At 40.3% G+C, this 24190-nt stretch overlaps 1 protein-coding gene across 3 annotated transcripts in view; it reads left to right on the top strand.

Moving 5' to 3' along the window:
- The window catches only part of SEMA3D (semaphorin 3D), a 204918-nt gene extending 182692 nt beyond the window's left edge, over positions 1-22226 (top strand). For all 3 annotated transcript variants that reach the window (XM_020800516.3, XM_073000805.2, XM_078394234.1), the window contains exons 14-18: positions 1253-1294; positions 3345-3502; positions 4549-4613; positions 7502-7641; positions 18673-22226. In XM_020800516.3, coding sequence (XP_020656175.3) covers positions 1253-1294; positions 3345-3502; positions 4549-4613; positions 7502-7641; positions 18673-19098 — 831 coding nt within the window. In that variant the 3' untranslated portion in view covers positions 19099-22226. The remainder of the gene's footprint in view (positions 1-1252; positions 1295-3344; positions 3503-4548; positions 4614-7501; positions 7642-18672) is intronic.
- Positions 22227-24190: the final 1964 nt, after the last annotated feature.

Below are 24190 nucleotides of genomic sequence, written 5' to 3'. Positions count from 1 at the left end.
CCAATGTTGGTATGAGAAGAGACACTATGTCTAAGAAAGATATGTCAGGTGAATTCCATCTTGTCAAGAACTTTTGAACTTTACATCTAAGAGTAACTTCCCTGGCAAAACCTGTCTTCTTGTGACCTTTTGGACTTTAAGTTCTTCACATTGGTACATGCCTGCCAAAATGGTCCTGATCCTTGAAAGCTCACATATTGTATGTTGATTTTTTATTAGTCTATAAAGGTATCACATACTCTTGCATTTGTACACTGGAGGATGAGTATGAACCCAGAATATATTTAAGCTCTGTGATTTTGCCTGATTTCTGTCAGTATGCTAGAGAGTGAATACGCTCCCAAGACTCATGAACCATATAGTACACACACACACACCATTTGGGATTGTGCTTTTGACACACTTCCTGGACAGGTTGGACTGTATTGTCATTGTTGACACATTAGAGTCAACATATTAGAGTTAGGACAGAAACAAACAAGATGGCAGTTTTGCAATTAGAAGAGGACTTACCTTAATCAATGGATGCCTGAATATCCTCTGGCATTATTTTTTTTAATGTTGCCAATTGTAAATGTGTGTGTATTTGATGGTTGGTCATTGAGAGGTATTGCAATAATCATGCCCAATTTGACATTTTTCCAGGAAAAAAAAAGGATCGCAAAACACCCAAGAAATCTAGCTAGACTTCCTATAAGACTTTGGGAGAAATCTCGGGGTGGGTGGGTGGAGAAGCTTTGTTCCCCTTCTGTTTTGTTCCGAGAGGCAGTGCAGTTCACATCAGTACTCCAGAGGTATAACTTTTTGTTGCTTTCTGATTATGAAGCTGCCACCTCATATATTTCTGCCCCTAGCATGGTATAAAACAATCGAAGGGTTAGAAGTTACATAGTGATACCTGGATCCAGATCCTCAGGAGGAGGCCCTGAGTCAGTCCTTGCGCTTTATCTTCTTGACAGGATGATTGTGGTGACAGAATTCTATCAGCTGGCGCTCTTCGAATGAAGGTTACCCAAAGCATCTGGTTGCTAGAGAGATAAAATGTTTTTTTTTTTAATTTCATCAAACAAACTTGCTCAGATCCTCAAAATAATTATGTTTCCTAGAAACTACAGTTTTGGAGGCTTAGATAAAATGAGGAGGGGTTTTGATTGTCCTTCAGGAGAAAGGCAAAGGCCAGTCCTTGATAATAGCTTTGTCTTCTGTAAAAGTACAAGTAGTCTTCACTGTTATTTCTCTATTTATTTTCCAGCATCCATCACCTATCTTGACCATGGAGATGTCCCCAAAACAGGTAATTCACAGTTAGTCATTTTAGAATGAATTGCTTACATTTTAGCGGATGCCTAGAGGTTATGGGTTATTCTTTTTTAAAAAATAATCTAAAGTTTCTTCATTTAAAAAAAAACTTCACTATATTTTTTTTCTTGCAACTCCAGACCACCTTCCCTTCCCTATCCATTTGCATCCCATTCATTCCTTTGGATCAAAATTGTGCCTTCTGATTTAAGTACATATCCATATTAGCCATGTGATATGACATTCTGTTTAACCAAAGAAGGAAAAAGGGAAGGGGAGGCATGGGGAAAAAAGGAGGAAGAAGGCATTGGGGATGCTGTGGAGGTTATATTTGTTCCATTCTCTTACTGCCATTTTGTAACCAAATACAACTGAAATCAAGTTAGTATGTTGTTTTCCTCCCATTCAGCCCCAGTATAAACCTGTATATGCTTATTCAGAAGTAAGTCCCAATGTATTCAGTGGGTTTGCTTTCACAAAAGTAGATTTAGAATTGTAGCAGTGGAACAACTGGAATGAACTTCGTCTGAATTGGGATTCTTCTTTGTTGCTATTACAGCAAACTTGCCTCAGTCTCTAATAAGGATGAGAAGAATACTCAGTTCCTTATTTTTGTTAATTCACACTGTCTTGACACAGTGAGACATCTTAGTAAGGAATGTCTAAGCCCAGCAAAACTCTTTACCTCCAGTGTGAGAGTGAGACAAAGAATACTTATTTTGCCCATCAAGGTTTATGAAGCTTGGGCAACTTGTCTTGGAATCACTCCGTGCATAAACGCTGGCACAGAAAGTCGGGCTGATGGTTAGAAATGGATGCAGGCAATCCATCTGATGCTTCTAATATCTGAAAGTCCAAGCAACAAAGCAGCTGCTGTTTTTGTGCAGTTTGCGCAAGTTGCATAAGTTCCGCATTTATGCCACATGCACTATTTTTATATACATTTATTTATTTTATTTATATCCCACCTTTCTCCCAGTCCAAGGAGCCATGTATTTTTTTTTTTTTTGGGAGGGGGGAAGCATAAGTTGCAAGATTAACATGCAATTAAACATTTAATAATAATAAAATACTGCAAAAATAAAAGTTTTAAGTTTTAAAAAGTCAGAAAAATGACCCATTCCCCTATTAAAATCTCTTCTCTTTGCCACCTGTACAGTTGCTAAAATCCTGGCCAAAGAGAACATTATTTACCAGATGGTGGAAGGGCAATGGGGAAGGGGCCAACCTCGTCTCCTATAGCAGTGGTCCCCAACCTTGGGCCTCCAGATGTTCTTGGAATACAGCTCACCACCACCTCTGCTGGCCAGGATTTCTGGGAGTTGAAGTCCAAGAACATCTGGAGACCCAAAGTTGGGGACCACTGCTATAGGAGACGAGGTTGGTTTACAAATAATAAAAGGGAAGAGCATATGGATGAATGCAGTCATCAGATAGTTCAGACCCACGTAGGATAAAGATTTATAAATAATACCCTGTAATTTGACTTTGGCCTGAAAATTGATGATCATAATTGAGGTGTTGTAACAAAGGTCCCTTATAATGGGTTCTATTCCCTAGTTAGTCTGTAGCATTTTGATCCAAATGAATTTTCTGAACAATCCTAAGGAAGCACCACATATCGCACATTGCATTAGTCTAAGCAGGATGTAACAAAGGCATGTATTACTATAGCCAGATGGGCCATTAAGGAATGAGTGCAGCTGGTAGATTAGCAGTAAATGTGCAAATGAGAGAATTGTCTTGCTTTATATCACTGTACCACTATAGTCTGTTGGTTAGGCACTGCCGAAATGGGTAGCTTTATCCAGTTCAGACATGAACTGAAATAAAGAGAGATTATAGCAACTGTTCATTAATGGCTGAACCAAGATTTCATTAGCTATATAAACAGAAGATTGGATATGCATACAAGTATTTCTGTAGTAAGAGAAAAGAGTAGTTTTGAAAATGAAAAATGGCCAAAATGCAGTTGATACATTGAAAGGGGAGGGGGGAATTGCTTGAAGAACGTTTCTAATTCTTTTGCCGTGCCTGATTTTCAGCAACAATTGTACATTGGTTCCAGAGATGGATTGGCTCAGCTCTCGCTACACAGATGTCATACGTATGGAAAAGCTTGTGCAGACTGTTGCCTTGCCAGAGACCCATACTGTGCTTGGGATGGAAATGCATGTTCCAGATATACACCAACATCTAAAAGGTAAGGAAAGCCAGCCCTCATTTGTCAAGCCTCCCAGTGAGTTCTTAGGACACAGTTCTTACCTGATCTCTAGTGGGTCTATAGAGCTCTCTCTTCCCATTCTGATAGGATACATAGGAAGCTAAAGGGAAGGAGTAATCAAGAATGGGCATTGCCATTTATTTATCAGGACTCGAAAACATCACCTTTTCTGCTATCATTTTCTGTACTTTCATACACAGCTGCAGCCTCCTATTCATACTGAGCAGAAGGAATCCTTGAACACCTTTGCAATTCCAGTACAAAATGCATGATTTTTGGTTACTCACTTAGTATTTATCACCGTTGTGTCCAGGATCCCTTGTCGATCTGTAAGGCATGTGAGATCTGTCCTAGAATCTCATGTGATCTCTTTGTTTACCCATAAGCTTCTGAACCAGAGACTGGAAACCTGGAGGGGGTTAACTCTTTCCCCTTTGCCATTTCCCTATCCTAAGGTACTGCTGTGAGACCAGTGTGGTAAAGTAGATAGAGTGATGGATTAGGACTCAGGAAACATGGGTATAAATCTCCACTCATCCATAGAAACTCAGTAAGGAGTGGCACTGTAAAACTATTCCTTAAATATCTCACATTCATTGACAACTCTAGTGGGGGTTGCTACAAGTTGAGTGTGACCTGACAGCATGTAACACAAGCTGCTGCTGTTTCTCATAGGAAAAAAGAAAACTTACCTGCCTTTTAATTTCTCATCCATCACTGTCACAGACCCAACCAAATCCCTACCCTGTGCTAGTATCTCAGTCTTCCACATTACATTTAATTTGGTTCAGTCCAAAGTATGGACCACCTTCACTGAAACGTATTGTATCTGACTTAACAATGGTGAACTCTGAAAGTTCTGTTTTGATTATATTGCTTCTGACAGCACATTTGTATGTGCAGAGCATTACCTGATTCTGCATAGGACTATGGATACATCACCTACTCTGGGTTCCATTCCTGGCGAGGTAGGCAGCAGGTGGAACTTCCGAAAAGTCATTGCAAATCTTATGGTCTTTTTATAGGCGTGCAAGGAGGCAGGATGTCAAATATGGAGACCCCATCACCCAGTGCTGGGATGTTGAAGAAAGTAAGTACATCTCATGGTTCCCCACCATCACCATCAAAAATGATAAGTAGATACTTGAAGAAAACTGGTTACCTTTTCTCAAGACCAGGTTCTGAGGTTAGAAATGTAGCAGTGCTCTGATTCCTATCCTTAAGCAGAGGCTAGATCCTTTTAAACATAATTTGATACTCAGTTCTGTCCAGAAAGCATGACTTTCACTTCTCTATTATATTTTATTTATTTATTTAAAATATTTATATGCTACCTTTTCCCCCCTAAAACGATCGAAGACAGCTTACACCATTAAAAGGAACAATATTAAAAGATAAGATGCTTGTGCTTAGGTCCTACATGCATAGTCTGGCCATCCTAAATCTGTGAGGAGCAAAACACATTTCACATTGGCTCAGAGATCCTCTATTCTTGGTTGTTCCATTCTAGGACTGAAAGCTAGCACTGAAATTGTTTCAAGCATGAATGTGCTTTTATGGGCCGAGGATCCGTAAGCTGTGCCTACCATTTTTAAGTTTCATAAATTGAGTGAAGTCAAAGTAGCCTCTTGAAACTCACCAGCCTACAAAGATTACTGAAGCAGATTTATGGATGGTTAGGTAGATAGACAGAGAGACAGACAGAGAGATATGGAAGAAATGCATGTGGGGAAAGAGTAAATCCATGTCTAAAAGTGCTCTCACCAAGTGAAACTAATGCCAGAACTTTCTAGCCCCATGCAGGAGGTCTGCTTAGAGAAGACAGCCAACTTAGCAGAACTCCATTTAGGGAAAATCAGGAAATGTGTTTCTGCATTTGTTTGTCTTCTTTCCACACAAAACATATTCAACAAAAATCCAAAATCTTTCATCCAGCTATCAGGTTATCCCAAACTTTTAATTCTTCCCCGGTAATTAAACTGTCCCCATCTTTCTGAGAGACTACTGTCTCTCACAAACATAGCTCTCCATGAACGTGCCAAACTGTCTGGCTCATTCCCCTGGCAACTGGTGAAGTTCTTTTATAATCTGCATTATCTATATTCACTCTTGCAGTTACATTCAGATTTCTCTGACAACATAACATCAATTTTAAAATGTTCAACTCTGTGTATTTTGCTTTCTTTTTTAAAAGAAGGAGAAAGGAAAAACCGCTAAAGCAAAATAATAGGGTTTTTTTACGTTTGTTTTAATATTCCATTCAATCTGCTTTCAATTGCTCTCCAGTTATTTTCATACAGCCCGGTTGTACAGTAAAATAAGAGACAGTTTAATGGGCCCGAGCACAGACGGCTTTAATGAAGACTATAGCTTTCTTTGCTCCCAGTTTGTGGGTTTGAGACCTGACTCAAAGAGAAACAAGTGTTAAGAAGGCAATTTCTGGATTGACCTGTTGTATTAATCAGTTGTGAGAATAAATCAGGACTTAGTTTTTGATAGTGGACGTTGAATTTCTGATAAACACCTTAGCTATCTACAAGAGATCCTTGATTACATATGGGTGGTGAGGTTTTGCCAGCTTTAGCCTCACTTCCGCTAATGTTCTGAAGGCCCCTATAGAACCTAAGCAGATGCAGTTCTGGTTCTCTGAAGATGGGAAGCATGTGGAAAGCATATTGCTGTATCTGCTCCACTTCCACAACTTTCAAAAAGTTCCAGGACGAAGCATGAATCTCTCACTAACATCCAGGATTTTTTCTCCATCGTCACTGTCCCCAGACTCATTAAATGTGGGATATTTCCTGTAAGAAAGAACACACATCAAATTCCAATTTTCTCAACAGTGTAAAGGAAAGCAAGTGCCCAATTTAGACATAAATATGAATTTATTTATTTAAAATATTTTTACCCCACCTTTCTCCTTAAGAAGAATCCAAGGCAACGTTCATCCTTAAGACCATATTTAAAGCTAAAAACAATAAGGATCAACAAATATCACACTAAAATATGGGAAACAAAAGCAACATCAAAACCACGTTCAGAATTGTACAGCACAACTATCCACTCAGACAGCCGGTCACTAAGGGAAAGCTTTCTTGAAAAGAAATGTCTTCACCTGCTTACAGAGGGACAGCAAGGATGGGGGCAGCCTGGCCTCCTGTGGGAGGGAGTTCCAAAATCTGGGAGCAGTGATGGAGAAGAGTCTCTCCTGTGTCTTCACCAAACACACCTATGAAGGTGGTGGGACCAAGAGAAAGGCCTCTCCTGATGATCTAAACACTTGAGCAGGCTCATAAAGGGAGATGCAGTCCTTGAGATAGCTTGGACCCCAGAAGTTTAGAGCTTTATAGGTTAGAATCAGCACTTTTAATTGTGCTTGGAAACAGATCAGCATCTAGTGGAGCTGTTGTAAAAGGGGGCTGTGCAATTCCTGCGGCCAAGCCCCAGTTAGCAATCTGGCTGCCACATTTTGGACCTGATGAAGTTTCCGGACATTTTCCACAGGAAGCCCCATGTACAATAATGTAAGGCATGTGTCACTCTGGCCAGATATGTCCTCTCAAGAAACAGACATAGCTGGTGTACTAGTTTTAATTGTGCAAAGGCACTCCTGGGCACCGCCAAAACCTACTACATCAAGAGCACCATCAAGCTGCACAACTGTGTTTTTAGAGGGAGTGCAGCCCCATCCAGCAGAGGCTGTATCCCTATTCCTTGATCTGCCTGTTGACTAACCGGAACACTTATCTGTCTTGTCTGGATATTTTATTTACCCCATCTAGTCTATTACTGACACTGATCTAGAGTCTGACTTGCTTCAGACGAAACCTTGGTGTCCTGTACGAAACCTGAAGTGCCTTTGGTTTCCTTAACAGTTTCGTGTGCTGCTCTAGGCATCTGTTCTGCATCAGCCATGTTTTTCCCTTGCTTAAAGAAATCAGGGCAGGGTTAATCTTCTGCACCATGTTTGCTTTCCAGGCATTAGTCATGAAACCACTGATGAAAAGGTGATTTTTGGCATTGAATTTAATTCAACGTTCCTGGAATGTATTCCAAAGTCCCAGCGAGCTTCCATTCGGTGGTTTATTCAGCGCTCTGGAGAAGAGCACAGGGAAGAGGTATGTCACAGTTATTAAGGCCAACTTTCCCTCTGGAGAACCTCTAATTCCATGGTCAAAGGCAGGGGTTAATAGAATTTGTAAATATTATAGTTTTCTTTGCCTCAGCTTACATATTTGGCAATGTTCGTATAATGTAAAAACGGAGCAGGGGACTAAGAGGACAATCCCTGTGCAATCAGTGGCCTTCCTTTTTCTATTACATGTTATGTATTAGGAATTTGCTGTTATGTAAATACACAGAGAGAGGAAAAATATGCTCATTCAGGTTATATATGTGGCTCATCATACTTCGGGCCCCGACTCTGGAATAGGATCATTCTTACCATACAGCTTATTTGCTCAAGTATTTTAGGATCAGACTACAGATTATGGGAAATATATATTCTCTGCATTTAGCTAGTTGTTTTCCCCAATGTGTGTGGGTTTTTTTTAAAAAAAAACCAATTAGACTTGTAATTAGATTAAGTGATCTAGTTCTACATTGACTTTCAATCAGAGGCATATGTCTTCCCATTTTCTTATGCAACCACTTCCTTCTCCTCCTCCTTTCTCTATTTCTCCAAAGGCAGATCTATACTGCTTTTAAATGTATCTTAGGCATTCCAGTATTTAGATATGACAATACCACATTTAGCAAGGGGCATGTTGCACTCCAAACACTTTTGGTCGACTGCTGTAATAGACCTTTGAAGTGTCACTCCAGAAATAGAGGTCTGTGTGCTGTTCATCATGACATGCAATACAGTTTCCTGAGGGGAAGGAGAGGGCAAAATCCAGATTAAGTTAACAGGCATTGGGCCCAGCAGGATGTCTCCTGTGCTTCACCTTTAAGGTCATGTTTTGGAATCCCACTTCCAGTCAGAACAGGGTGTGGGGAGGGAACAGGATCTCCGGTAGTACAAGAGCTGTCACCAGGTCATTCTGTCGCCAGTGGGAGTAAAGCTCCCTGCAGTTGGAAGCAGTTTTTTAAAGGGTCATGAGTTAATTGCCTGGCACTCTTGTTTTAGCATCACTAGGGTGTTTGTTCGTACATTTTGGGTGTTAATTGCTGACGTTGTAGGAAGTGTTTGTATATATTGTTGTTCAAATGTGAAAAAAAGAAGAAAGACAGAGGGGGAGACAGGAATTAACATTAACAACACCTACTACATCATTTGTTCATAAAATCTAATGCGCTGAAATAGCTAACGTCCTGTACTCCTCGATTTATTTCTCATTAAATTCCTCTGTGCAACATAATATGCATGATAGGTGTCGGGGTGAAAAAGGCTTGGATGTTTCTGCTCAGTTCTTAGCAGGAGCCTCTTGTAACTTGTAAAAAAGTATTGGAATCACTTGCACTCAACTGGCTTCAACCTGGAATCTGTTGGGACTGCAGCTTTGCCAAACTGCCTTGTACATTTCCAGGGGATGTAACAAGTCATATACTTGAAATGACAGCTCATAGGTTCCTGTTTTGCCTCCTTTTCCTTTCCATGTACAATTCCCAGAGAGGGAAGGGAGTCACAACAAGTTTTTTGGCTGCTCCATCAATAACTAGCTCTTTTTTTCATGTGCCCCTGCCATAGCGTTTGGGGTTGACCAGAGGTACTAAAGCTCCAACAGGCAATTGCATTTGCAAATTTTGGTAAAGGTAAGTTCAGTGCAGATTCCGTAATAATAATTTTTAATATTCAAAGTTAACTCATGTAGATTAGAAAGCAAAAGGCTAGGTGTATTTTTTAAAAACATCCAAATTAGCAGGCAACAGATATGAAGCAGCAGCAATAGGTTGGGCAATGCCAGCCAAATTTCCAGCACATGTAGCAGCAGTTAACAAAGAAGGTACAGCTGGCACTTAGGAGTCACACAGAGCAGAAAGAAACTAGCAATGTCCATAGCACCCCAGTACAGTGGTGCCTCGCTAGACAGTTATCCCGCATGACAATTTTTTTTGCTAGACCTTGACTTTTTGCGATTTCTATAGCGATTTGCAAAACAGTGATTCCTATGGGGGAATTTCACTGGACAATGTTTGGTCCCTGCTTCGCAAACCAATTTTTGCTAGACAATGATTTTGACAGCTCTCTCCGTGGTCTGGACCTAAGTTTTGCAAGACAGCTATTTAAACAGCTGATCAGCGGTTCGCAAAGTGGCTTTCCTATGGCCGATCTTCGCTAGACAACGATGATTCTTCCCCATTGGAATGCATTAAACAGGTTTCAATGCATTCCAATGGGGAAATGGTTTTTGCTAGACGATGATTTCGCTAAACAGCAATTTCAGTGGAACAGATTATTATCGTCTAGCGAGGCACCACTGTACCAGCAGTTGTCCCATGTCCCTCACCCCTGCAATAACAGGACAATCTTTCTGAGGTGCTGTCTTGACAAGCATGGTAGGGCCCTGTCCTCCAGAGACACTGCCCTAAGCAGCACACTCTTTGCTTTAAAGGAAGTGCGTGGTAGAGCCATAGGTAGAGGAGTACATGCAGGCGCCCTGCAAGCCAAAAGAGGTTGATTCCTTTTCTTACTGGGCTGAGAAGGAGTCTCTTTGGGGAGCTCTAAGCAAGGTGGCAGTGAGATTGCGACCTTGCCCACCAATTAGTGTGCCTAGTGCAAGTTTGTTCTCTCTGACATTCTCAGTCCACACTGCTTACACCTGGATCTATAGAAAAACATTTTCCTTAAGGTCAATTTACTATTGCTGAGCTTCCCTGAAGACCCCTTTAAGTAAGAGCATGGCGCACTCTGCTCACAGGACTGCGCCATTCTTCAGTCTACTGCTGCCTTCTGCCTCTTTCATTCTTCCAAGTGCTCTCTCACTTCAGTGTGCTGTGTTTCATGATGTTGGCACAGTTCCCACCCACCACGGGCTGTCTCCTGTTCCCATCTGCCTGCCACTGCTGCCCACTGCATTTGCCCGCTCCTCAGATACCTCTACTGAGTGCTATCAGTAAAGAGTTTTGAACCATAAAAGGCATTCTATGAGCAAAGACACAATGCTTTGTGTTATGTGCTGGTTGTTTTAGGATAACTGAGGAAGTTCTTTGCAGGCAATATGTAAAAGATTCCACTTGATTAAAAGCCACTCTGAGACATAGGAGTAATGGAATCAATTCCATTAGGTATACAAAAACAAAAAGCAAAAACCAGCAGTTATTCACAGGAGAACTACTAAATACAGTGGTGCCTCGCTTAACGATTTTAATTGGTTCAAAAAAAACATCGCTATGTGAAAACATCGTTAAGCGAAACACCATTTCCCATAGAGATGCATTGAAAACCGGATAATCCGTTCCAATTGGAATGGATTACCATCCTTAAGCGAAAATCCCCATAGGAAAAAACGTTAAGCGAAACCCATTGAAATGCATTGAAGCCTATTTCAATGGGGAAAAAATTCACAAAAAATTAAAAAAGACTCAGAACAAAGCCAAATTAAGTTAACGAAGGTTTTATTAGGTGCACTAACGATTCCAAGCATTTTAAACATTTTTAAACATTTTAGAATATTTTAAAAATAGCAAAAACGTTAAGCGAAACAAGGGGACCTAAAACTGTCATCGTTAAGTGAAGCATGGTCCCGAAATCATTAAGCGAAAATTGCCTGTAGGGAAATTGTTAAGTGAAGCACAAGATTGCTCTGAAAAAGCCATCGTTAAGTGAATTTTTCGTTGTACGAAGCAATCGTTAAGCGAGGCACCACTGTATAAGGATATGTTAACATATATATTAACAAAAGTATAGAATCTTTATGACGACCTCATCAAATGACACGAATATGCAGTTTCTTCCTCTTTGATTTAAACTTCCAGCATGTGGAAGTGTTCTGCTTAAGCCCCAAACTCACATCCCATGCTGCAAAACTTCATTAACTGTGTTAAGAATTAGGAGCAGTAATGATTAGAATGAAGGCTGATGTAGCCTAGTGCTTAAGAAGCTTGAGTTGTGATTTAGGAAGTCTCTGAGTCACCAATGTCACCAATGTTGTGAACTTGGTAGCCTTTGCAAACCGCCATTTCAAAGCTTAAGCCCCTCCTTGCTTCAATCTGTAATATGAGCATAATCATGCAAACTCATATTTCAGGCTTCTTGTAGGAATTAGAGATTTTGTACGAAGTGCTTTGAAAAGTATAAGCTGCTGTACAGAATGAAATATTAATGCCGTTGGTAAGGATGAATGACAGGTCAGCCTGTTTCCAATCTGTGTCTGTTTTCCATTTATTCAGAAGTTCATCTCATCTCAGTTTTGCATCAATCTTCAACTTTGTTTTTAAAAATGTACAATACTCAGCATGAGTTTTAGAAGTATTTTTCACACATACATCTTAAAATATATCCTAATATATATAAAAAAATATAAATATGCCTGTGGTTAAAACATGAAAATTGTGTCTTTTTCTAAAAGACATATTTCATATTTGCTTCATCTTTTTGCTTTTACACACACACGTCCCTGGTCACTGCCTTTTATCCTTTCCTTTACCTCCAGCTATCTTTCATGTGATGATTAATGAAGGGAAAGCAAGCTTTGAAGCCACTCTATCTGCAGAGGCAGGTGCACTCTTCAACAGTCGAAGAGCTGATTTGTAATGATGGAAGTTTTCTAAAAACACACAATTCATAGAGGGCAAGTGGCATTGACCTAACCTGATCCTACTGCACATTTGAATCTTCTTTTGCTTTCTGTTTCTTTTTTTTTAATTGCTTTAGGGCTTTTTCTTCTAAAATGCAATGTATAAAAATGGATCTGCAGGTCACACTGAAAGATATGGTTGATGTGACTGGGTATTTTTACTCCTTTGTAATTATTGCAGTGTAAGCCAAATATACCACCATCAAAATGATGATAAAGGAGTACTTTTTCAGACAACAGTGTCATTAATTTAGGGGATTTCCTGTCCCAAGATATGGTGGGAGCTTCTAGTTTTGATACCCTTTCAGAGCAAGATTTGACCAATTCACAGTCTATAGAACTATTGAAAGTTCTTTCTTTCTTTCTTTCTTTCTTTCTTTCTTTCTTTCTTTCTTTCTTTCTTTCTTTCTTTCTTTCTTTCTTTCTTTCTTTCTTTCTTTCTTTCTTTCTTCATTTATCCACCAGAAAGTGGTATATATTAAGTGTCTGAGTGAAAGGTTAAGACATAGTAACAAGTAGGGGAATGCCAGATGGTTTATGAAATTCTAGTTACCTCAGGGAGAAAAATAAAGAGGAAAGGCAGAATGAGTTGTGAGCCTCTCGGAAAACAGGACACCAAGTACATAAGGAAAGGAGAAAACAGGAATGAAGCAGTGCTCAGTGTGTACAAAATTATTCATCCTTTTTTCATATCACAGGATAACAAAGAATGCATAGCTAAGCCACGATTTTGGGCCAGTACACAATAGCACTCCTCCAAAGACTTTGAGAAACATTACAAACTACTCAAAAATCAGCAGGATGATAGACAATCCACAGTAAATTAATCCAATAACATCTTTTTAAGAAAAATCAGTTTAATCAGGAAAACACTCCCATTCACCATTGGAGGGGGCCAAATAATCATAACCATAAAGAAAATATACCACACACTCTCCCAAAACCAAGAAAAGCAAGGAAGCAAATAAAGGTAATACAGTGGTGCCTCGCTTGACGACGTTAATTCGTTCCAGCAAAATCACTGTAGAGTGAAAACGTACAGCAAAATAAAAAAGCCCATTGAAATACATTGAAAACCGTTCAGTGCATTCCAATGGTCTGAATACCTGCTTGTCCAGCGAAGATCCTCCATACAGCGCCTATTTTTGGTGCCTGTAAAGCGAGGAATCCATCCTAGAAAACAGCAGGGGGCCATTTTGAGCAGCCGGTGGCCATTTTGAAAACCTGATGATCAGTTGTTTTGATCATCATAATGCGAAGAATCGGTTCCTGAAGCAGGAAACCAATCGTGGCAAAGCAAAAAAAACCATTAAAACATAGTTGTGAAATGGATTCGTTGTTATATGGGGTAATCGTTAAGCGGGGCACGACTGTAATACAAAGAACTCCTCAGTCAAAATGACTATATGATTGGAAGATTTCTCTCCTCACTACCATATCTTCTTCTGTTCTTTGAGTCCACCACTAGCACACAGCAGCAGGTAAACAAAATTATCCGGGAAAGAAGTGCGGGGGTGAGCAATAGATCCTCCCAAAAATAAAGGGGGAAGAAATGCCAAGGAGGCCTGCTGGCCAAGTTATTTTGGAATTTAGCTGACAAAAGTGTCTTTTTCTTGTTTTTCCTCATTCCTCTGATCCCAAAAGTCCCATCCCTAGTAGAAGGCATGGAGAGAATCAAAAGTAAGAACTGAACTCCTAGCTCACAGAGGCACTGCCATCCTTATTCTCCTTCAGCTTTCGGAACAGTGTTGCTGGTTTTGCTGTTTGAGCTCTCCTTCCAGTGTGACTCTGTCTAACTGAAAGTTAAAGGGTTTGAATTAGAAAAAAAAAAACCAAAGGAAACAGCCTCAGCAAAAACCATGTTTCATTTATGCATGAAAACCAGGAAAAATAATTTCTCATAATACTAGATTTAGTGTAATTTAAGCAAATTGATTGGTCATAAACAATGTGGACAATATAAACAAGAGAAAAAAGTATTTAACTCATATTCATTTCCATAAAAGGATTTAGATGGCTTTTAAGAGAAAAGATTAGACATATTAAGGGAACATAATATTTATTAATATTCATTAACCATGGTACCTAATTGGGCCTTCCAGTTTCCAAAACATTGTACCAGCTCTTCCTCAGCAAATATTCACATCTTCACAGTATGTTCACGAGAAGCTTCTCAGAAGCATCTGGCTGTTCATAAGAGGATACAGGTTTTGCTGAACTTTGATTTCACCTAGCCAGATTCTTCTTACGTTAATCATCTCCTAATTCCCTTAATGTTATCATATATGCTGCATCATTTATCAAATGCCTGCCATGTCCAGAATCAAGTAGCCTCTGTTCTTATCCTACTCAGTTTTTTTCCTTAGATCCTTCCCACCTACCCCCATTGAACAATTTAAATCCTTTCCCCTGAAGTGCTTGTAAATATTAGCAGAGATAACAATGTAATCCTTCTTCTGGAAGTTGCAGTTTATTTCTTTGCTTTAAGCTGTCCGTCAGTTAGTTACATAAAGCTTGGTGAAATAACGGAATGACTTTTAACAAAATAAAGCTGGACCCATTGACATATCCCAAATTTGGACTTGTTTGGAATTTTTTGTCAGGCAAACTTTTTGGTGGCAGCACTAAAGATATCTGGAAGAGTTTTCAAAGAGGTGGCTATATCAGTCTGCATAACATGTGTAACAAAAGGGTTTTTAAATAAAGAATTATGTCCCTTGTGTCTGAGAAGGTTAATTTTGAGCCACAAAACTTCACAATTTTTTTTTGTATTTTTAGATGGCCACAAAACAAAGACAGCAGTTGTCTTCATTATTTGTGCAATGCACACAGATTGCAGTTTTGCGCAGAAAATAAAGAATTTCTCCCCAATATCATTCTCAGCATTGCATGAACAGTATGAAGTGTATCTGTAAATTCTGCACCATTCTTGTGGGCAAGGTGGAGAATGTAGAAATTCTTCACCCATACCTATGAAGGCAAGTCAAACTAGGATTTACATCTCATTCATATGATGTACTTTATTAGCAGAGGTGGATTCTGTTCAGAAATTCCTTTCCTTGTCATCCTAAATTTTGGGTGCATTGTACTTATTCCAGTGAAAAAAGGCTAAGCAGGTCCATAATTCACTAAAGGACTGTGGTCATTTGTTAGTAGCCTTCGGCATCTGGATCTCATTGCCCAAAGTCATATTACAAGTGAGTGGCAGGACAAAATGCAACCCTGGAGCACTCCCTGACTGTCAACCCCATGTTCTGTTACTTGATCACATATCCTTTTTTCAACAGCTGCCTTGTGGTCTTGGAGGCAGTCGATGGGTCCATAGGGTGGCCCAAAGACAGCTGCACATATCTGCCTGAAAACTTGGTTGAGTTTGCATAGTAGCTCACCAGTCTCTGTACGTATGTTAAGGGAGAGGGGGAATTGTCCACATATTTTTCACATAAAGAAACTGTGTACAATCTACTCACTGTGAATAAATTTAATTTAGTCATCTCCATGCCTCTGGAATCTGTTCCTTCTGAAGTTTGCTGGAAAGGCACATGTGTCATTTGGGCAGTTTTCCAACATCATTTTGGCCTCCTTTCCCTTGTCCTATCTTTGTCTTCTACATACATAATTTTTTTAAAGAGTAAAACTTTCAATAGAACCCTGAATTTCTGAATGGCTCAATTGTACAATGAGCATATTTCCCAGTGGTACGTGCTGTGTGTAACTTAATCAGGCTGATTCTTCCATGTGGAGACTTCAGTGTGGCAGTAGAATTCACTATTGTCTCATTCATGTCAATTTCTATTGACATCATCTGTACAGTGGTGCCTCGCATAGCGATGATAATCGGTGCAGCAAAGATCGCTGCAAAGCGATTTCGTCACTATGCAATATTAAAAAGCCCATAGGAATGCATTGAAACCCCTTCAATGTGTTCCTATTGGCTTCAGACTCACCTTTAAGTGAAAATCCTCCATACGGCGGCCATTTTCGCTGCCCGGTAAGCGAGGAATCTGTCCCAGAAAACCGTGGGTGGCCATTTTTTTTTACCCGGTGGCCATTTTGGAACCGCTGATCATTGCTTTCCGATGATTGGTAAGCGAAATAGGGTACCGATCATCGCAAAGTGATTTTTCCCCATAGGGAACATTGCAATGCAATCGCAAAAAGTTAATCGCTATGCGATTTCGTCGTTAAACAGGGTGCCTGTTAAGTGAGGCACCACTGTATTTGAAACAGAATATCTTGTGTGGAGATATTGGTCCCATTCAGTCACCTTGTTTAACATTGTTACCAGGGATAGAGGTGGCAGCTAGCCCTTCTTCCTAACTCCATTGTTTTGTTCACATGGTTTGTGAAAAGGGAATTCATGCTCATATGTAGGCTCTACATATGAGCAAGAACTCATGTTTTTTCTTTGTTCATGCCTGCATGTAGAGCCTACAAACAAGCAGGAACCTCTCCTCTTCAGAGTCACAGGAAAGCAATTCTGCACTATCCATGTTGATGATGCCAGATAAGGGAATGTCTGAATACAGCTCATGTATAGTGGCTAAGAGCAAAAGCACTTGAAAGCCCATACTTTAAATAATATATCTGCCACCAACTGTCTTTAAGGGATATCAAACAAGCAGCAATCTGAATGGATCTGTGCAAGTTAATCCTCTGTTATTTTGTTACATTTCATTGTTCCATCCTCTTCATTCATTGGCAACTACCTACCTTTTTTGTAATGAATTCTGACATTTTTGCCATGCTACCACTAGAATCGTTACTTGAATGGTAAAATGACTGGAAGTAAAACGCTGGCTTCCACATCAGGAAATGTTTACTACATCAGTTACAAAATCCATAAAAGATGGATGTGGTTTTCCCCTTAATTCTAGTAATATGTATTCTGTGTTATTAACAGACCCCAGAAGACAAACTCTATAATAGCTCAGTGATTAAACCATATGAAATGTGTAGGGCAGAAAATGCTGGGTTTTCTCCCTTTGATTAGACACAAATTGTCATTTGAAACAATCGCCCATAATATGCTTTTAGAATAGTGAGTCTAACAGGAGAAAATGAAAGTTTTTTCTGAATCATACTGGCATTTTAAAAGTGCAGCTCTGTCTTCATAAACACTGTGCCTGCTTTAGGGGTACCTGCCTGCTATGGTACCTGACACTTATAGGGGGCAAGTAGAAGGTCAGAGCTAGTGAAAGTCTAAAGGTGAAGCTGAGCACCTGAATGGCATCAAGCTTGATAAGATCACTTGTCCTTACTAGCCACCTTTACCATTAACAGGCAAAGCAACATAGGTTAAACAGTGTCCAGAGGTTGTTGTAGGTTTTTTGGGCTGTTTGGCCATATTCCAAAGATTTTTCTTCCTAACATCCAGTCTCTGTGGCTGGCATCTTCAGAGGACAGGAGTTAGAACTCTGTCTGTGTTCTGGTGTACTGTGTGGGATAGCTGAGTATTTGTAGCTGTGCGATCAGCTTTTTGTCCTTTTAAGGAGATCAGATGATTATGGTGATCAGGGTGTTTTTTGTTATGTGTGTATTGTTGTGATAAGGGGGGAGAGATGATCTGTCACTGTGATTGATGGGTGTTCTTAGCTAGTCTTTTGTGTGCAGTGATCATTGGTCCTTGTGGCTAGGTAGAGTTCATTGACCTTTTGCAGGCAGTATTTTTCAGTGCTAGGAGCCAGGCTTTGTTGAGTTTTAGACTTTCTTCTTTTTTGTTGAAGCTGTGCTGGTGTTTGTGAATTTCAATGGCTTCCCTGTGTACTAACATATTGATTACTGGTGTTGTCCAGTACTTCTGTGTTTTGAAACAGGATTTCATGTCCAGCTTGTTTCAGGGCATGTTCAGGTACTGACAATTTTTCTGGTTCTTTTAGTCTGCCACTGTGGATTAGTGGACCAGGACTTGGGAAGTACCGGTTCTAGTACCCACAGAGCCATGAAAAGGACTGGATGACTTCAAGCAAGTCTCTGTCTCAGGCTGACATGTTGTGAATCTGTAATGCGCAGGAGGAAACATATGTATATAGCCTTGAGTTCATTGGAGGAAAGACGAGTTTTAAGTGGAATAATTAACCAGTCAAATAAATGTAACTTACTAGTCTGTTGCAGCTCAAGCAACATGGAAACCTATGACATCTCGAAAGCAAACAGAATTACTCTAGCACAAGGTTTGATGGTCTTCTGACTGGTTCCTCGAATGCATGGTATATTCTAGAGGTTCAGGTATGAATGCGTAGCCAGGTTTATCACAGCTAGGATTTTCTAGTATAGCCTCACATTTAACAGTCTCATCAAAAGCTCCATGGTTCATTATCTGTCAGTTTCTCTATCATGGACTTTCACTACACTTCTTTTTTTGTAAATTAATGGCATTTTCTTTTTTCACCACCTTCTTTCCTTTCACAGCTGAAACCTGATGAAAGAGTCATCAAGACAGAATATGGCCTGTTGATCCGTAGTTTGCAGAAGAAGGACACCGGGGTGTATTATTGCAAAGCGCAGGAGCACACATTTGTCCAAACCATTGTGAAGTTAAATTTAAATGTCATTGAGAATGGACAGATGGAAAGTTCTCAGAAGACAGATGATGAGGAAGGGCGAGTGCGGGATCTGCAAGCTGAGTCACGACTTAGGTACAAGGACTACATTCAGCTTCTTAGCAGCCCCAGCTTCAGTCTGGATGAGTACTGTGAGCAAATGTGGCACCGGGAAAAGAAACGGCAGCGTAACAAAGGCGGGCCAAAGTGGAAACATGTCCAAGAGATGAAGAAAAAACGGAACCGGCGACATCACCAACCTAGTACCCAACACACTCGGCTTGTCTCTACATAGTTTGCCTATTTTATTTAAAGAAAGGACTTTTTTTGCAAATGAAAATACTTTTGTTACTGTTTTTTTTTCTAGACTCTCCCTATTGATGTTGCTTCTTGAAGAGACCAGTCAATGCTGAGTCATTAATATATATGAGACCACATGGAAGAATACACTAGCCTTTGGGGGTTTTCTTCAGAACCCTGTATAATAATCAGCAATTTTGAGATATGAATTGGGATTATTGTGCTTGCATCTCAGGCTCTGAAGACTTAATTTATATAATTTTTCAATCATTTTGTTTCTAGATGGAAACATATGCCTGGTGTTTGCTAAACAAGTGCTAAATTCTATTACATTTCAGAACAGGCTGGAGATACCTTTAGGGCCTAACACAATGAGGACCAGGAGGACTATTTGTCCCAGGCCTCACGTTAGTAGAGCCTCAAATTTAGGACTTCATATTTAAAATATACATTTCTACACTATTATGACATTTTTAAAAATATAGGGGGAGCGTCAACAAAAATCGAAGTGCCCAAGGAAACTAAGTATTGGTAAGGGTGTGTTAAAAAACAGAAGCTAAGGAAGAGGCCCAAAGATGTGACCTGCTAAACTGTAATTCAGGTGGGCAAGCACGACCCTTGAAATGGTGCAGGCCTGCAGTACCCAGCTGACCAAGCAAACAGAGCCAATAGTAAGGAATGCTGGGAACCTCTATCTAATAACATTGGGATAGTCCTGCTTTACATTCGCAAAGGCTTTCACAGCCAGGATCTAATAGTTGTTCTGGGTTTTTCGGGCTCTTTGGCCATGTTCTGAAGGTTGTCCTTTCTAAGGTTTCACCAGTCTCTGTGGCCGGCATCTTCAGAGGACAGCATTCTGTGCTCTGGTGCAGTTTGTTTGGGAGCTGAGATGCCGGCCACAGAGACTGGCGAAACGTCAGGAAGAACAACCTTCAGAACATGGCCAAAGAGCCCGAAAAACCCAGAACAACCAATAGTCCTGCTTTGCCCACAGTTGTTATGGATTCTGCTACAAATACCACAAGTTCAGTTGTACAGTTGTATTTCCTCAACAATGTCATTAGGGTATGTCAGTGCCCTAAATTGGGCAATAATGCGGATTTATTCATTCTAAGCCCCCATAGCTTTACAGGAAGAAATGTAGCAGTGTTTTTTCCCCATTAGGGTGCAAGTAGCAACAGGTTTGAAGACCTGATGACATGTTGACTCCAATTGGGACTGCCAGGGAATGGTAAAATTTCTAAGAAACAAAGCAGAGGTAGGCTTACAAATCCTATTAGTAAGAAATGGGATTTTTGCCAGCACCAGTTCTGTCAGTCTCTGAAGGTGCCCCCTGTCCCCAAATCCATGTCTTACCCCACCACTATTGCTTTAAGTCCTTTTTTTTCCCCTTTGCATTTCTTTCTTTGGTACAAAAGAGTGATAAAATTAGATCTGCCTGGAAAACTGGAGGGAAGCAGTCTTTTAATCAGCTGTGTATTCTTTGTGCAGAGGTCTTATATATTTTAAAGACTGTGGTGCATTGTCGGAATTATTGTTTTATATTTTTTTACAAAGAAAGAGAACAAAGTCCTAGTGTAAATAACGCACAACCTAGAGATTGGCAGCTTTGCGGTTTTGTAAAATGTTCCTAATTTTTATTTCTCTGCTCTTTTGTAGATTTACATGTCTCTCTTTAGAAATAAGTCCCATGAAATATAATGGGCCTTATTCCAAGGCAGTTGAATAAAGTATAGGGCCACAGACTTGCTCACTCAGACTGAATAGAATTCTGGGTCAGATGCCAGACTGATTTACACCAGCTTCATCTAGGGTATGGTTTAGTGGCTTAATTGAACCTGGTTTATTTCACCAGAAATGAGATCAAGCAAAACTAGCAGCTGATCTTATTATTTCCAAGAGGTTCTGACACAGCACTGCCTTCCTACTAGCCAACATACCCCCCACCGCATGCACACACATAGTTTGCTTTTTCACGCCTTTTTGAGTGTGAAATGACAAATTAGCCTCTTCTTCACATGGAAGAAAGCTTTGATGGATACCAAAACAACAGACTTTCCTTATTTTCTCATGTTTTCTGCTTATGTTGAGAGCAAAGTCTGTGGGAAACCCATGCAGTTGATGCGCTGCTCATTAAAGCAAAGGCTCAGTCCTGGAAAAAGTCATTATCTGCTGTTGTTTTGTATGTGTACCTACATGTTTCCAATTAATAAATGTGCAGCCGCTTTCTTTTCTGCCCTGTATTTGTATTCGGATAGAGATTGACATTTTGAAAATACAAATGTTCATGCTCCACACAAACTTGAAATAATCTTATTGCAGAATTAAATCATGCAGGGATCCTACTTCCGATTGCCCCCCCCCCCCATATAATTTCACATAGTTTCCTGAAAAGGAAATTTGTCCCATTGTATTCCAGGCTCTAATCCCAACGCAGTATATTTCATTAAAAGAGCATTGGGTGGAATTACAGCGGAATTAAATAAAAAACTGAACATCCAGGTTATGATAGACAACGTAGTAAAAACCCTGTTATAGTAATGCATCATGATTGATTTAGCAATTAGAATGAGAGGGGTTAATCATTCAGCACTAGTTTTCTGTACCTGTTTCTTGGATATTTTCATTGAAGAAAGCCCTCTGTGAGCAAAATAGAAAGCAGATCCAAGAAACCTTACAACATGAAACATTACAGGGCTCTTATTGACCACCAATACAATGCCTGCATAAATTTAATTCTGTAGTATAAGCAACATGCATAGTAAAATTTAATTGTCTTGTAAGCACATTCGGTTTTTTAAAAGGAATGTTTTCACTGGAATTTACTTTGTTGCAATATCAGATTAGTAAATGAATTGGTGGAAATTGTAAAAGGATGTATTCAAGATGTGCATGAATTAAGATGTCAAAGAGGGGTGGTATGCAAAATTCTCCTCTCCCCCATGTTTTAAAGTTGTAAATAATAGAGATACTTCATGTAATCATACATGTCTCTTAAATATGTTATATATTCTAACTTATGGCAAGGCACACATGGACCATAACACTGAAGCTTTTGTAGGGGTGAGAGAATCTTATCTGTTTCACTCTCTCAAACATTAAAAAAATGTTGAGTCTTTTCCATCCTGAATGTGTGATTTGTGAATTGTGTAGAAGAAAAATCATACAAGGTTGACGTCAAATACATTTCTAAAGAGCATCATCTTTTGCAGCCTCTGAAAGGTAGGTAGGGATAAGGCCAGATGCAGCTTGACCAGCAATCAGTTCCAGAGTGTGAGCACCAGAGTCAAGAAGGCCTAGCTTCTTGTTGATGTTTTCCTAGCCTTCAGTGTGGCCACCTGGGGGACCATTGCCTGCACAGATCTCGAGGTGCAGTAGATGATCTTGGGGAAAGGTATTCTGCCAAGTAGTGTGGTTCCAAACCATGGAGGGCTTTGTAGGTGATCATCAGAATCTTCATATTGACCCAGGATGTCACAAGCAGCCAATGCAGGCAGGGCAGGACTAGGGTGATGTGGTCAAATTTACCCACATGCAGCACCAGCTTGACAGCCGCATTCTAAACCTGTTGGAAGTCTCCAGCTCAACTTGAAGGGAAGCCCCACACAAAAAGTGTTAAGTTAGTTGATCCTGGAGATCGCCAGTGCATGACCAATGCTCCAAGGGATCCTTCATCTAGGTATGGGCAGAGCTATGCAATAAACCCAGCTGATTATAGGTTGATCTGGTCACAATGGCAATCCGGGAATCCCAGGAGAGAGCCAGATCCAGGTAGATGCCCAGGTTCTGAACACACTCAGTAAGCAGTAGGATTACCCTATCCACCAACTAACCTACCTTTAGGAAACCCATCTTCATTTTGTCTGGGTCCAGCTCACCTCTGTTTGCCATGGCCCATTCCAGAACTGAGACCAGGCAGCACTCAAGCATCCAGACAGTGCATAAAAAGGAGAGAAAGAGTTGTATGTCATCAGCATACTGATAACACTTCATGCCAGATCTCCCTATGGCTCAGCATAGATATTACAAAGCAATTGGGAGATTGATGACCCCTGAGGAACACCACAAGTGAGGGTCCAAAGGGCTGACAACTCATCCCTAAGCTGTACTCTCTGGACACAATCAATGAGGAAGGACTGGAGCCAGCTAAGCACCAAACACCCAATCCCAAACTCTGATAGTCTGTCCAGGAGGATATCATGGTTGACAGTATCAAAAGCCAATGAGAGACCCAGGAGAACCAAGACAGTCAGTCTTCCCCTATAGGTCTCCCTTACTAGGTCATCATGCAGTGCAACCAATGCCATCTCAGTATTGCACCACAGCCTTAATCCAAATGGGAATGGATCAGGCTAATTCTCCAAGTACACCTAGAGCTGCTCCACCACCACCCATTCAATCACCTTGCCAATAAATGGTATGTTCACAACAGGCCTAAAGTTAAGATTGTCTGTTGCCAAATTAGATTATTTTATAATGGACCATATAATATTTTCCTTAGCACATGGGGGAAGGCAACCCTCCTTTAGTGAGGTATTGCCAGTCTACTGACACCTCATTGGCCACTTTTGTAAGCCATGCTGGTCAAAGGTCAAGCAGGGAGGTGGTCGGCCTAAAGCTCTGGATGCTTCCTCCAATGTAATTGGCCCAAACTGAACCAATTGGGCAGAGGGAAGGAATGTGCCAGGAAGCTCCATTGGATCAACCAAATTGCTTGTGGAGTTCCAGTGTTGAAAATGAAAATGGAATGGAATTTTCAACTGTCTGTGCTGGTCAAATTCAGTGAAGTAATTATTGTGTACTATCAAGTCAATTCTGACTTATAATGACACTTTTCAGGATTTTCTATATAGAAAATACTCAGACGTTTTACCATTCCCCTATTGGGGGGGGGGGTGTCCTGCGACTGTGTAGTCCAAAGCCATACAAGGTGGTTTTACTTGCAGGAGGCACAAAGGGAAAATGAACCCTCAACCTCTGCCTCCACAGACAGATATCAAACTCACTGAGCTATACCGCTAGCTTGCCTAATTCAGTAGTTACTGCTATTCCCAGCATGGAGAGGACTTTATGGTACCTACCTGCTA

Source organism: Pogona vitticeps, chromosome 5 (assembly GCF_051106095.1).
Source record: "Pogona vitticeps strain Pit_001003342236 chromosome 5, PviZW2.1, whole genome shotgun sequence".
Taxonomy (NCBI): Eukaryota; Metazoa; Chordata; class Lepidosauria; order Squamata; family Agamidae; genus Pogona; species Pogona vitticeps.
This window is presented reverse-complemented; position numbering and strand designations above follow the sequence as displayed.